The sequence below is a fragment of the Macrosteles quadrilineatus genome, unplaced genomic scaffold (assembly GCF_028750875.1).
Source record: "Macrosteles quadrilineatus isolate MER2022 unplaced genomic scaffold, UCM_ALF_1.0 Scaffold_7__1_contigs__length_78375512, whole genome shotgun sequence".
Classification (NCBI taxonomy): domain Eukaryota; kingdom Metazoa; phylum Arthropoda; class Insecta; order Hemiptera; family Cicadellidae; genus Macrosteles; species Macrosteles quadrilineatus.
In genome coordinates, this window is record NW_026542600.1 from 44,716,173 (window position 1) to 44,732,501 (window position 16,329).

The 16,329-nt window shown below is 34.5% G+C and overlaps 1 protein-coding gene across 2 annotated transcripts in view; it reads left to right on the top strand.

Moving 5' to 3' along the window:
- The first annotated feature begins 3,205 nt into the window (after positions 1-3,205).
- LOC128997867 (activin receptor type-2A) overlaps positions 3,206-16,329 on the top strand; it is a 56,440-nt gene continuing 43,316 nt past the window's right edge. Inside the window, exons 1-3 of one of the 2 annotated variants that reach the window (XM_054423639.1) lie at positions 3,206-3,286; positions 12,953-13,228; positions 14,159-14,247. In XM_054423639.1, coding sequence (XP_054279614.1) covers positions 13,153-13,228; positions 14,159-14,247 — 165 coding nt within the window. In that variant the 5' untranslated portion in view covers positions 3,206-3,286; positions 12,953-13,152. Of the gene's footprint in view, positions 3,287-8,715; positions 8,832-12,952; positions 13,229-14,158; positions 14,248-16,329 lie in introns of those variants that run through there. The other variant, XM_054423638.1, reaches the window with a different exon arrangement.

Genomic DNA, 16,329 nt, shown 5'->3' on the forward strand with positions numbered 1-16,329 from the left:
ACCTATAGTTACTTGTTGTGGAAAAATAACATTGTAAACACGGCCACCTTTGACCGTGATTATAAATGGTGTAAACATACAAACATATAGTGTAAATGGTGTAATAGCGACCTCCATACCGTAATAATTTTCTAATGGGTTGAAATATTTACTATTGCTAATCCCAACGGAAAAAAGAATATTAAAATAAAATATGTGCATTTAAACTTAGGATTAAGCTTAATTATTAGACCCTAACCAAACAAATCTACCAACGTGCATATTTGCATTAAACAAAAAATAGTAATTTTTCAGTGGAATCATCATACTAACTACTTACTGTATACAAAGATTAAATAATATTGATATGTATATGAAATAGTGGTACTCTCAGGCCTCTACTCCTCTGTAGAGGTAAAAGAAACTTACGAAAACCTTTACCAAACAAAATTTACTCCAAAGGGGGGAAAATGTCGCTCTTAGCTAGGGTAGAGTACTCACTAGATGGAGGACCTCTAGGATCGTGGAATAAGTGAACACCAGTGCAGTATAATATTATGATTTAATAAGTCTAACTAAATGTGCACACATAAAATAAGTACATAAAATAAAGAGTTAATAAAGAGTAAATAATTGTTACACAGTGATATAATAATAATTGAGAATAGCAAAATCACAAATAAAATTGAAATGATATAATTCTTGAATATTTACACAATATGTTTTGATTTTATAATCTGTATAATGATATGAAATGAAATATGTCCCTTGACACTTAAATGTATTTAAAATATAAATTGTAAACACTAAACTTGCAATGTCCTATCCTAAATCAAAACGGATATTTACAAGTTATAGTTCATCCCTCTGATAATATATACTAACTAAACAAACATTTAAAATACGTGTTTACGTGGTTAACACCCTAATTTTCAATTATTTACACATATTTGAAATTGTCTCTATTATTATATACACGTCTATTTTTGTAGTCCAACTAACAGGTTTATTTATTTGGATTCGATTTGAATCCTGTTTTATTCAAACTTCAAATTGCTCTTGTTTAGGTTGACTCCTTATAGTTTAATTGAGGGTTGGTATTTATATGAATTTTAAAGTAATTCTACTTCATTTACTCTATTTATATATATTTACTTTAATTTACATTAACTTTCTTATAGTTTATTTATTTCATTTATATATAGATTTTGTTGTATTTTATGGAGTTTCCCTCTCACATTTATGTTGTGCACACTATGACCTAATGAGTGAAGATATTTCGACATACCACAAGACGAGGCAGTTGGGCAACGATTGAAAGGTTCCCCGGGGCGTTCCTTTGGTGCGGGCGTAGACTCCGGGGTTGCTCGCTCGAGACAAAAGGGTTGATCCAAGCTTAGCCCTTCCTCTCGTCGTCGGTCGCTCGTCCTATGGGCCGTCCTCGTCGGGTTGCTTTGGTCCTTGGTAGCGTGGTAGTGTGGTGGTGGCCTTTGGTCTTGAAGATAGCCGTGGGGTTGTTGTGTCCTCGTGATCTCGAGTCTGATCGGGATCTTAACAGGTGCTTCAGACTATCCTGTTAAGTCACTGTCCCTACTCGATCCGGGACTCCCGACGGTTTCTTCTTTGAAGTGCTACTTCTTGAGACCTCTCCAAGACTGATTAAAACTTTTTGTGTCCAAGACCTCCTTCCCCCCCTTTGATGTTTGGTTCTTCCCCCGATGTCTTCGGGAAACGCCTACCCTCCAATCATCGGTGGAATATCTTCGATCATCGTCCTCATTTGCTTCTCCCCTCATGACCAGCCTCCAGAGGGCGTGGTGCTGACCGTAAGTAAATCTATTTCTTTATGCATGTATTATTTCTTGGAATCGGTGGGAACAATATTGTTTCTCGTCGATTGTTCCCATTGGTTACAATTTCTTCTACGATACATTCCAGATCGAAATTCAATCTATGCCTGGCTTGTTCTCAGCCAGGTCTTTGCCCATGAAAACGTGACTTGAACTTGAGATCTTGCGATCATCTTTACTTTTTATTTCTATGAGGGGTCAGCGAACGTTTTCTATTGTTCATGAGATCCCAAAGAAAATAATTTAATAATTTTAATTTTTAATTTCCATATGTTTATAGTAGTATTGCTTTCTTTAAAAAAATCTGTAGGTGACCTGAAGAACGTCAACGAGTGCCAGAGTGCCATGGACTCTTCCTCACACACAGACGTGCAGACTGCAGAAATGTGAGGAATGTTTTTCCTTTTTACTTTCTCCCCCTATACCATATTATATGGAGAAAGTATGGTTTTCGTCAACATTTTCGAGTTTGATTTTTGAGTGGATATATATTTTTCTAGTCATTTTTACAGTACAGATGCTTGTTACTACCTTGTATGCTTTTACCACATTACTTTGTTGCACTATGATATTTGTATCATTGAACGTACTTTATCTAGATAGAATTTATGTGATGTATTATAATATTGACGCTTGTCCATGCACTGTTTTGTGTTTATGACAGTAAAAACCTTGAATCTTGTACAGAGCTAGGGACTACACCTGTGGTCCGATTTCGATGAAATTTGGTATGTAGGTTCTAATTCATGGTATCTCCAGGCGGTTTTTTCATTTTTTGAAATTTTGATTTTAATGGGGATTTTCCCATAAGAACCCATAAAAACCGGAAAAATAGGATTTTCTCAAAAATGGCCCGACGATTTTGATAAAAATTTTGTATGTTGTAGCCCTTTAAATTCTGATCAAAATGGTACAAATCCCATTTCTGTAAAAATTACGGTTCAAAAGTTATTGTAAATTATGTACAATATTTATCAGCATGTAATAAGCATCTTGTCGCATGTATCACAATGTAGAACGATTGTAAAAAATGGTGTTTGCCGTAAAAATAAATAAATAAATACGAAACACCGAAAACAAACCAGTGAAAACAGGGGTACGTTTTTCTCTAATGTTCAACCAGAGACAACCAGGTATTCATTGCCAGAGAGTCGTGACTTCCAGTAGTTATAACATAGATAAAACATTTTATCTATGGTTATAATCTATTTATCTGAAATGGTCCTGACTGAGTGCTATTAGTAGTGTAGTGAGTGAGAGTTCTCAATCTCAGCTCAGCCTCGAACCAGCACTCCATGAGTGACAGAGTGGTGACAGTGATTTGAAGTCTATGGTATGGAATGGACTATGTAGGATGGGGATGGAACGACGGAGGTCGGAGTGTGAGTGTGTGAAGTGAAGACAGACAGTGTCAGTGTCAGTAGTGTCAGTGTGTCATGTCGTCAATTTGTGAAGTGGTAATAACTTAGGCTTGAATTAAACTTAAGTTTAATGTCTTGAGTCAAATGTTTCATGCCTACTTTAATTTCATTGCTTATTGTTTGTGCCATTCTTATTTCCGTCCTCCTATTTCGATTTTGTTTGTGTCTTGCTTCACTTTGTTATGAGTTAGGTTAGTTCTAGCCGACACCTAGGTCTACAATCAAACCAACCTACCGATATTCCAGCTTTTATTTTTTTAAATTGTTTGAAATTAGCAAGTTAGCCCTAGGTCTAGGTACAAATGCTTTTTACATACCCAGTGGCGGCTGGTGGATTAAAGTAGTTGGGAGGATCGGAGGATGTACTTAAAACATTTTTTGGGAGGTTGAGGGAAGGTTAAAAGTTAAAAAAATTAGTCATTTAATCGTTGGCTTAGGCCACTTTTTGGATAAACTGTTTTATTCACACTGTACATTATGTTAATTGTCTTCATTTTCTCTTTGTTTACACTTAACTTCATTGTCCTCACCACTCACATATAGGCTAACCAACGATATAAACAACTCATGGATCGCTGGCTCAGTGTTGGCCACACGGTCCGGCGCTCCCCCACTCTCTACTGGCAGAAGCCGGCACAGCCCATACCCTCACCGTATAAAACACACCCTTTTAGATGCTGCTCTGTTTAAATATGTAACTTAGAGATGAAAAATTGGTAATGCATGTCAAACTCTTTTTACAATTAAAGAATTTATGTATGTTTTGTTTCTTGCATAGAATAAACCATTTGAACTCTTTAAAACTACACATTCACTAAACTTGCTTTTAGATGTTTTTTCACACTACTGACATAACTATACAAAACTATAAAAGGTAAAATAATAAGTAGGCCTAGGCCTAATTGCAAAGAAAGGATAGTAAGTTAAGTACAAAATTTGTCAATTCACACTCGATTTATTAATGAAAACAACATTAAATATTTTTGAATAAAATAATTTTGGTGAGTTTCTGTCACAGACCTAAGTACGTTAGGCGTAAACGTGATACTTTTTCGTTTAGCTGAGTGGTGGCAATATATTTTAATAAAAAGGTCACAAATAAACTTAATTAATGAGTGTCTTCCCCAAAAGAAATATTCTCGACGTGCCCCTTAAAAATAGTGCCCACAAAATGGGAACACGCGGCTACAAATAGTCTTTTTGTGTTAAAGTTCTTTTATGTTGAATCTGAAAAGTTAATACATTGTAAACGTACTTAACTAAAAACATCTTCATGTGCCCTAATGAGCTTACCTTTAGTTACATAATCAGTCAATTGAGTATAATAACTCAAATTGTCTTTTATTTTTGAGTAGGGAGATGTGAATAGCACATTATAGGCTACCTAATGAATATCAACCCGACCTACCATCATAACATATACCGGTAGTGTTGACTGACCTCTGAGAAAATAAGCCAGGACGCATTTATTTCATTGTGCATGTTTTACAATGTACAGTTTTAGTTTAGCCCTATCAACAAAATAAAAACAAAAACAAATTTCAGTTAAGTTAAACATGCTGTAACGAGTTAAGCAATCACTTACTCAGACACCTTGTTTATAATCTATTAGATTAGGTACTTTACACTTGAAACGAAATGCCACTGCCTTTCTGTACTCTGTTGGTGCAGTTGTAAGCGGAACAAGACACAACCATTTTAAACACATAGTTAGCGTAGAATTAATGATATTGATAAATTTTAATCACTGTGTTAAAAAAACCTCACACTGGTATTACAATGTTACATCAAACAAGTGTTGAAATGGGTGACAGCTAGCATGCACGTGAGGTACGCTGCCGCTATCTTGCCAGTAGAGAGTGGGGGAAGCGAGACCGAAAACAGTGCCCGCTACGCCACTGAGAGCGCAATCCAGTAGTTATTTACATCGTTGAGGCTAACTAACTTTACAGAAGTATGTTTAAAAGAATACATAATTCATTAGCATCACTCAACAACACTTTTAGAGAAACAATAGTACGGTACATTAATTGGTATTCATTTACTATAAGTTCCTACAAACAAATTTTTAATTTTTATTTCTTACTTTATAGTTTTTTACCTCCTGAATCCACCTATAAGTTACCATTATTTTTCACCCCTAATGGATATTAAATACTCAGGATATTGCCGTAACAATATACAACATTAGAATAAACGAGGTAGGACTGATGACATTACAAATGGAATGTCGAATACTCTGTGAAATAGGCCTAAGCCTACAGCTGATAGTTTTCAACCACACGACAAGCAACTGGAAGATCTAACTAACTCTGATTCGGATCAGCATTCAGCAATAGGTCTAATGACGACACTTCACTTCTCTTAAACTACTACGGTAGACTCCCTCTTATCCGGACTCCTTGGAACCAAGGCCAGTCCGGATAACAGGTTTTCAGTTAAATCCACGTCCACAAAAACTCATTGAATCGGACCATTTAAATGTATTCTGTATATAGTATTTGACATAAATTTAGGAGACCATTGTATTTAGATACGTGATAACTGGTCTCAAATATTTCCCACTAGAACAGTCACCATTTAAGTACCGCCCAATTCCTGCCCATCTAGTCCGGTTAAACCGATGTGCTGATAAAAATTGTCTGGTTAAAGAGATGTCATTTCCGCGAATTGTAGTCCGGTTAAAGCGATGTCTGGTTAAAAGGTGTCCGAATAAGAGGGAGTCTACTGTACACTAGAACTAGAATAGTAGAATACCACAACCAATACTGTGCTGCTAGTCTGTCTGCTACGCTAAGTTCAGGTTAAGTGAAGAGATTAACATAGCCTAGATGACGAGAAGAATGTCATAAATTGATTACTAAATATTATCATTGACTAGAGAAATATTTTTTTATTGTTTCTGTATACAATGTTTTCTATAAAAAGGATTTTTTCACTTCATCGATAAAGATGGACTGTCAAACTAATTACATGTAGTTCTTATTTAGGCATGTTAGGGTAGTCGGTAGAGCTTTATGCGAATTCATGACTGCATTAAGTGTTTTGAAGTTAGGTTAGATGAGGAAGGTAAAGTGTAGATAATGGATCGAGTTGTTAGTTTATGTTATCTACAGACTGTTTTTGTACAATTTAAACCCTGAGGAAAAAACTGTAAAGTACTATTTAATAACTTAAATGCTTGCATTTTTCCTATTTCTGACATCAGAAGGAGTTTGCTTACGTTCTAAAGGTTTTGTTTGGTTAACGGTGAAATATAAATCATTACCTACAGTAAAATAATAAAATACTGGTAACAATAATAAATTACATTAAATTATAAAACTGTGTTAACTTATTGTTCTTAGATTTCCCGTATTTTAAAGGGCTGTGCAAGGCGTTGATAACATAAGAATAAATTTACAAGGCTACCAGATTCATAAAAGGCAAGTGGTTTAACAACTAAATTCGGGGCGTTAGGCATCTACACTTCATGTAAACCGGGACTGATATATTTATCGTTATTGTTTTAAAATAAGTTAAAAGTGTAATCAGGTGATTTTCAAATTGCCGAATCAGAGTTAAGCCTAGCTTATAAAGTTGTCAACTCCAGTTGCTTGATTATGATTGAAAACAATCAGCTGTAGGCTTACTTCACCCACAGTTTATTCCACTTGTAAATGTCATCCGTCAAACCTTGTTTATTCTAATGTTGTATATTTTTATGGCGATATCTTGAGTAATATTCATCAGCGGTGAAAAATAACGGTATATTTGGATTCAGGAGGTAAAAAACTATACAAAGTAAGATATAAAAATTAAAAATTTGTTTGGAGGCACTTAAAGTAAATTAATACCAATTAATGTACTGTACTATTGTTACCCATTAATTAATTAACCCCTTGAATACCGGCGGTACGATAAACATAACCTCTACAAATTCACTAAAATACTCCATTGGCTTATTTGACAGCTGATGTAGTGTTGACAGTCAACAGATCGTAACGCTCAGCGCTTGTTGTGGCAATCATTAAAGCTACTGTTTGAACAGAGTCCCAAACACCCTATATTTATTGCATTAAAGCCTGACGCAGAGCTGTGATAGGTTCCTTACAGTTTATATGAGAGTTTGGACTCGTATCTCCTTAGTCCCTGCGGGCTACGTGTTGCGTCCATTATCACTCGTCCTTAAACAACAACCCTGCTAACGTTTATTCTACAAGCACCAATTGTCAACCGCAGAGTTAGTAAAAGTCGTTCCTTCCAGACAACTGAGAAGATTGTTGGGTTAATAGCACGGCGGGATTCAGTCCATCACAGAGCTTATAAATAGAAGTAGGTACCAAGGGCTTAAGGTCCTATGTCGCCAGCTTAGAAATGACTTCAAATAGGCTAATGTGTCTCATACCAGCTCTAATGGGTGGCCTTAAATCAACATCGTCGGTGTAAGACCGCTAATCTCCTAGTTACGGAGTAGATCAAGACAACTGCTTGGTCGACCCTTCAAGTAAATTCCATTAGTAGCGCCTCACTGAATATACCACATTTAAAAGTGGAAATGTAACGAGCAATTTTGAAAATATAAATAATTTTATAATAGATAGGCCTACAAAGCAAGATACTGTATCATAGGCCTATATTTGTAGTTATCTTAAAAAGAATTTGTGTTTGTCCCAGGTTAATTGGCCTATTTTCAATCCAGACTAACTGCATATTTTTTTAGTGTAACTTAAAACAAAATTAAATCGTTATCACTAAATGATATTACAGAACAATTTTTTTCATTTTTTTATTATGATTAAAATAATCAAATCAAAACATACTTTATTTCCAAAAATATTGCAGAATATAAATTATAAACATAACTTCCAGTAAAACAGACACCTTACTTGCTATTGCATGGATAAAAATAATTAAATATAAAAATACATGTAAACTTAATAATAACAACAAAGGATGTAAGGTCTCAGAGAAGCTATTTTAAACATATACATTAAGGAAATAAGCCTACATGGGCTGGAAGCCTGTGCGTAGGCTCAGTCGCTATCAGTGACTTTCGTATTTGTTGGAAAACAATAATATTCATAAATATTCAGAGAATCTTAAAAACAAATAATTTAATATAATTGTAAAACTATTCTGATGCTAAATTAGTGAAATGAGCAATTTGAGGATTGAGGCAATGCGGAGGGCACAGACATAAATATAGTTAAGAATGTTTGATGTTAGTAATTCAGTAATTCATTAATAATAATATCTTAATATTAATAATAATATTAGGCCTATAGATTTTTGCTATTTATTGTGTGACAGCAGTGCTAATGTAGGCTAGTTTGTTTTGTAGGTATGGTTTTACAGTTTTAAAATAGCTTTGAAGGCATGAATACTATTGCTTTTATCATGTACAATTCTAAGTAAACAATCTTGATCCTCTACCCATCATTTACATTTCGTCCTGCGTAAACACCTGAAATTTTCTCAAGTAGTTGACTTATGATATTGAAAGAAAATGCAACTGGGCGTTTGAACTATCTAGGAGCAATCCATACTGTTCTTGAAACTGATCCTTAAGAATAACGTTTGTTGTGCATTTCTGACATAGGTGAGTACGAGCCTTATTGGTGGAGGTAATTTTGCCAAAAGACGATGTTGCTGAGGGTAAATTTCTTCAACAAGTAGGCCTAGTGTTGTTCAAATAGGTTCTGTTTGGTTTTCAAAATACTTTTAACACTGCCACTCAGATGACTCAACATGTAAAGTAGTTTTTAAAAGTTACTTTTGACTTTGGGTAAAAGTAGCCATTCAATTTTATAGTAGGTAAAGTTATAGATTTGATTAATTTTTCAAAGGAAACCCAGAACTCCCAGCCCCTCAAACAGTTTAGGCTAACGTTACTATCTGGAAAAAAGGATGGGTTGCGAGCTGGTCTAGGAGTAGAGCGGGGCTTTGGTGCCCGAGGTCCCAGGTCCAAATCTCCCCAATCACCAATGGATTTTATCCATATAATAATATCACAACCCTCTAAGACTTCTAAAGTATATGGTCTTCTATAAGAAAAATTCAAAGTTTGCGGTCATATTGGAAAAATGGTGGCTAAAATTATTTTTTCAACTTGACCAAAATTTTTTAAATAAAAATTCAAGGCAGCTACAATCTAACATTTTTTGATATCTCTTATAACTTTTCAATAAAACAGCTGGCACACTTATATCAATCACCACTTCAATAGCTACTTCCCTATAGGGATATTCGCTAATAGGTTACTGACTTTTAGGGCTCACTACTCACCAATCCTACTCATCAATATAGCTTCATTATAAGTAGGGTTTAAATTTCTGTACCTAATATCTACCTTCAGCTGTAACTTAGCGAATAATCATTTCTGTTCTTGTGTTTATGACATTTTGTGAATGTGCTCCCAAAATGAATAAGATAGCCTATTGTTTACTTTCATCCTATATTTTATGCCATGTACTGCGAAGATTACCTAGGCCTATTTATTATGTTGGATTAGCACCATGTCAAACAATATTATATTTAAGAGGGCCAATAACTAGTTGGTTCAGACCTTCGTTATATAAACTTAGGTACCTACTGTAACTGAGCTAATTTGAAGCATGGATTTCAATGGATTACTGCTAGATTTCAAAGCAACTACGAATAGTTTAGTTAGGCCTAACATATGTGTTTTAATTTTAATGTTTATAAGCATTTAGTCAATAACTGTTTGTCTTTGCATAAATTTCTGGAAAACTTTTTAGGCAAGTTTAGTAGCAAACCTGCCATAATAAGATCTTAACATGGAAAATGCTAGGTGAAGCCAATAAAATTTGGATTATTGCTTTCAGTTCAAATTAGGAATCCCTTGCTGATACAGTATCAGCTATTAACATATCAAACACATGCCAGGAGTTAATTTTCGAAGCAGCAATGATTCGCATGCAGACAACAAAGAAAAAGGATATCTACATTCTGGGAATCTATAGACCACCAATCGAAAATGCAAGAATTGCCCTTGACCTCCTATCAGACACGCTAGAACTACAAGAAGTACACAAGAAAAACCTCATACTCATCGGTGACATAAATATCGACAGGCTCACCCAAGATTCCAAAAACACCATGCTGGAAGAAGAGTTAACCACACAAAACATCTGGAGATTTCCTCTAGAGGCCACCAGAATAACCCATGACACAGCCACTTCAATAGACTGTATATGCTCAAACATACCATATGCGTATATTACTGGACAAGTTGTGCATACTGGTCTATCTGACCACACTGCGCAGCTATGCCTGCTGAAAACACACCAAGAAGACACTTCCCAAAGATTTGTAATGAAAAGAAGCCTAAACAACACAAACCTTAACCATCTAAAGGCTCGCCTCCATCTACAAAATTGGGAACATGTTTACTCTTCACTGAATCTTGAAACCTCCTACAACAAATTTCATAATATTCTTCAAACAGCACTGGATTATACATGCCCATTAAAGAAAACTAAAATTAGTACAAATAAAAAACATATGAAGTACTACGATCCTGAAGCAAAATACCTTAAAGAGAACTTTTTGAAAGCTCTGCAAAAATTTGAGTTAACAAACAGAAATGAAGACAAATTAGAAATGATTAATAGAAAAAGGATATACGACATGAAACTAAGAAACCTAAAAATGTCCTCAACAGCTAGCTTCATAGAACAAGCTGACAACAAACCAAAAGCACTATGGCAAGTTATAAACAAGGAAAGAAAAGGAAAATGTGAAGAGAAAACCCTTACAGAATTAGAAATAAATGGCAAACTCACAAACGACACAAAAGAAATGGCCGAACACTTCAACACATTCTTCTCAAATATAGCAGAAAATACCCTTGACCAAAACAGAGCAATCGTTATAGACCCTGAAACAGTGCTGAATGGAGAGGAACCAGTCTGCCCAATACACCTTACCCTAACTTCAACATCCTATAAAGAAGTTAAAACGATAATAAACTCCCTAAAAGCCAAAACATCAAGTGGAATGGACGAGTTTTCATCTAAGATGATAAAGCACTGCTCTCAAGAACTCATCTCTCCTCTGGTTTATCTTATAAATAAATCATTTAAAGAAGGCAAATTCCCATCCGCCATAAAAGTCAGTAAAATATACCCCAAACATAAAAAAGGACCAACTGAAAATGCTCAAAACTACAGGCCCATCTCTCTCATCTCCAGTTTCTCTAAAATCATAGAAAAAATTGCTCTGGCTAGATTAATGGCACATCTTAATGATAACAAACTCTTAACTGACAGCCAATATGGCTTTCGGAAGAATAAATCTACATCCTCAGCTATAACAGCACTAATTGAGTACGTCCTAGACCAGATAGAAAACGAACAATACATTTCCGCCATCTTCCTTGATTACAGTAAAGCTTTTGACTGCCTGGGCCACGACCTGATATGCAAGAAACTCGAAAGACTCGGTATAAGAAACTCTGCGCTAGAATGGTTCAAAAGCTACCTAACGGGACGTTCACAAGTTGTGGAACTGAAAAACTCATCAAATGAAGTCACAGAAAGTTTCAAATCTTCAAAAAGCAAGCAGACGAGAGGAGTTCCACAAGGCTCTGTATTAGGCCCGATTCTATTCATCTTATTGACTAATGACTTCCCCAAACAAATTGAGAGTGAAAATGCTGTTGCAATCATGTATGCAGATGACACAACCATTTTGATCAAGGACAACACAGCCCAAAACCTTTACCTTAATTCAAAATCGATCCTAAATAAAGCTATCCTCTACTCAAAGAACAATGACTTAGCAATAAACCCCACAAAAACTACAACTCTGAATTTCAGTAAGAAAAAAGACATAGTCCCTCAATTAGAGGATGTAACAATAGAAAACCACACAAAATTTCTCGGTGTTATCCTTGATAACAAACTAACATGGAAAGAGCACATCAACCACTTAAGCAAAAAAATCAGTACTGGAATATATGTCGTCAGAAGAATAAACTACATAGGCGGACTCTCCGTGGCCAAAACAGCTTACTTCGCACTGGTAGAGTCGCATCTTAGATATGGCTTGACAGTGTGGGGAGGAACTTCAACAAAAAATATGAATCGAATTCTCGTCCTTCAAAAGAAAGCCATAAGAGCCCTCGCCAACCTTGTCCCACCACAGACTTGCAGACTAGCATTCGCAAACCTAGGAATCCTCACAGTGGTGTCTCTCTACATACTTGAATCTATAAAGTATGTGAATGAAATAAACCCCCCAAGAAACCAAGACCTGCACCACTACAACACCCGTCATGGCTCCAAATTTGCACTACCAGTTCACCGAACAACTCTTTGGGAGAAAAAACCTTCCTACACCGGCTGCAAGCTGAGGAACCATCTACCTGACTACCTGAGAGACCTGACTGGCAACAAGCTACACCAGGAGTTGAAGAAGTGGCTAATCGCAAGACCCTTCTACTCAATAAAGGAATTTTATGAAAATTAACATGTACAATTCACTATTGTATTGACACTATTGTAATTCTTGACGAATTAACAATAAAGAATATTGTATTGTATTGTATTGTATTGTATTGTATTCATTAATAAATAATAGCCATAACTAATTTTATTTATCTTAGAAAACCCCTTCTCATGAACCTTTCCACAAGTTCCATCCAAGAATTGAACTTAAATGCATCTTTGGTTGAATTGATTTAATCTTATGTTTCAGCACTTTTTTCTATAAATTAAAAAACAAATAATCATATGTATTGAAAAAAAAAACTGTGATAGAAAAGGAACTGAATACAATGAATACAAGAATGTGCTGTTGCGGACAAATCACTGAAGACGAATGTCATGATGAGTCAAAAAGACAGTTAGGCCTATTTGTTTATCAGTATAGTGATACTTTATAAGACTAAATTTCAAATGTTGATGATAACTTCACATAAAATGTGTTTTCGTGTTCAGATGGTGATATTCCTTTCGATGATATATATAACAGGTAAGAAAAATAAGTAGCCTACCGTATTTTCTTTTAGTATTTATTGTTTCCAGCTTCATATTGAGGATTGATGTTATTTTGAAAGATTGTTTGGATTTAATAAATAAATAAAATACAAAACTATAACAATCAAATAAAAAAAGTAAAATTTTATATAGGCTAATTTAAAAGAATAGAAGATAAGCTTTAAGTAACAGTGAATGGTTAAATTAACAAATTTTGCACTGCATTTCCCTATCTTACAGAATAAGTTCAATATTTTACAATTAGTTTTTATGTCATTTGTTTAAAAAAACTCTAATATATGGCCGCTGTCCGACCATATGAATAGTTTTTTTTTCATCGTACAGATTATATTAAGTCACTCACTAGTCTATACAAAAACTCATTCAAAAGTACTCTTTACTTGCACTCTAAAACTCTACTGTGGGAGCTACGCAAGTATGATTTACTACTGGTAAAATTTGTATCTTTAAAACAATTGTAATATTGCTGGTTCGGTCCTTTAAGTTTCTGAACTGGATCCAGCCATCCTTAAATGTTGTACTGTTGGCGATAAAAATGTTAAATTAAAATCAACAAAATATTTGATTAAACTACTGGAACTTAAACTTTAAACAATTCAAATTGAATAAAAGTTATTAGAATTAAATATAGAATAGTTAAAAACACTATAATATTATACTATTCAATGTAGCTTAATAATATTATCTGTTTATCAAAAATATACTCTCCCTGGTTGAATCCAAGGATCGGGAAGGGCTCTTCCACCTTCATGGAATAGATTTTTGAATCTGCAAACTTGAACCTGAATATAAATTGAATTAAAGAATTGGTTCTATTATCTCTAGCACTAAAAATAAAATTTTCCTTTTGAAAATTATCATCCAAAGCATCAGTTTAAACTTGATTCTGTTTTTTGTGTTTCAGGTTCTGAATCAGGAAGAATATGTGCACATTTTTTTAGCAATCAAACTCTCATCTCCATTGATAAAGATTACCCTGTTTTAAATGCTCAGGTATTGGTAGCAAATATATGTAAGGTTAACCACAAAAGGCTATTATTTTGACATTAAGATACCAGATGTATAAAACAAGCTACAAACTTGAAACTCTACAGTCATAGTAATTACATATAACTTCTTGATCAGCATCGTACGTGTTATTAAATTACCTGAAAGCACAAAAATGATTCGCCTATTGGGTCTGATGATGATTGGAGTGTCCAATCGAAATCGATCACCACTTACCATCTTTTATATGTACAGTAGACCCCCTCTTAACCGACCCTAATGGGACCAGACCTAGGTCGGATGATTTAAAAGGTCGGATAAAACGGGCAATCCCTAAAATCATAACATAATAAAGTGCTATTCATTTGGAATTATAAAATCATTATTTTGAAGTCATACTTGCATTATTTATAAAATAAACTACTCTTATCTCATTTTTCATATTGATAGAAATGTCACAAATAAACACAAAACATGGTTAAGTCAAATAGGCTACTATCTACTTTCATTGAATATATTATAATACTAGGCAAGAGTCAATAAAATTCCTATTTTAATAACTTTACTACTGTAGTGTATTAATTAATGCTTTCCAAATACATCGTAATACAGTAAAGAACCTTTTGTCGTCATTAAAGATACAAGCGACCATTTTGTTACAAGACAGGACGTTTATTTATAGCCTCTCACTGGAGGCTCGAGGCACAAAAACTATCTTGACCTTGGAGTTGTTAACACCCCTCCCCACCCCTCCCTACAAGTTGCGTTGTTTGTTTACTCCAGCGATAAGATAATCAGTTCTCAAAATCGTAACGCACTTTATGATGTTATAAATTTGCCGCACAGATAACAAATCAGATCAGATGTGCTCGAGCTACGAACGATGATGACAAACTGACAATAGGCTATGCTATATTTTTTGTGATCGTCACAAAATAACTTATTGTTAGTCATATCCTGTGGAGATAAGCGTATGGTTCAGTTCTCATCGCCCAGCGTGGGAGCGGAAATGCAGAGATTCCTAGAAAACGGCGGTTAAACCGAGCTGCTCTCAAAGCAAGGTCGCTTAAAACAAACTGTATTATTTTACGATCAAAGGCGGATAATCCGATTATCGGTTAATACGAGGTCGGTTAAGAGGGGGTCTACTGTATTTACCGTCTTGTGAGTAAACAGTATAAAGTGTAAATATATTATTATAAGTGTTGTTTGACATATTTTTGTGCTTTCAGGTAATAAATGTAAAAACATAAATGTAAAAAATGGGTCTTCCCAATTCTCAGGTCTCATTTGATTCAGATTAACCAGAACTAACTGGTGGAGCAACAAAATAGTGACAAAATATCAAAAAGGCTTTCTTGTGTGATTTAAAAAGTGCATAGTCATTCATGGACATCGATTTGGTGGAAGGGTTTTATGAACCAAATTAATTCTATTTATGATTCATCACTATCCTTATCTCTTTAATTACCTTAATTTTGTTCATCTAACAAAAACTGTAAAAAAATTAGAATTAATTTGCAATGGTTTTGAAAATGAAATAAGGTACTTAAACAAAAACACACCATTCGTCTGATGTAATGCTATTTTGTTCTCAATGTTCGGAATTAAGTGTCACACGGGGGATGTGTTTTTGTTTGAATCTGTCTGTTGCAGCTGTGGAGGTTCTTGTCTGAAGCGTGTCTGGTACATCGATTGAAAAATAGCTACCTCTTTGTGGGACTCTTTGTATATAAGTTCTTATTTTATATTAATTTTGATTGGCTGTTTTAATATTATTTAACATGCAGTTTTCTGTCCTACCTAAGAGGAATTTTACAGTAACTTACTTATTGTTAGGCATTGCAATTGCGTATCATTACGTTAAAAAATATGAATTATATTAACAGACTACACCAATAAGTGTAAGACTCACCAATAGTGGTTGAGTAGACAAAACTAATTTTTCTTGCTACATAATATTTAACAAAACTCCTTTAAAGATTGTCAATTTACCTAACTGTACTGGAAAAGTTACCATCATAAAGATTTGAATGTTACTTTTGGTGTCTATTAGTTCATTAATTTAACTTATGCTGCTTTTAAATC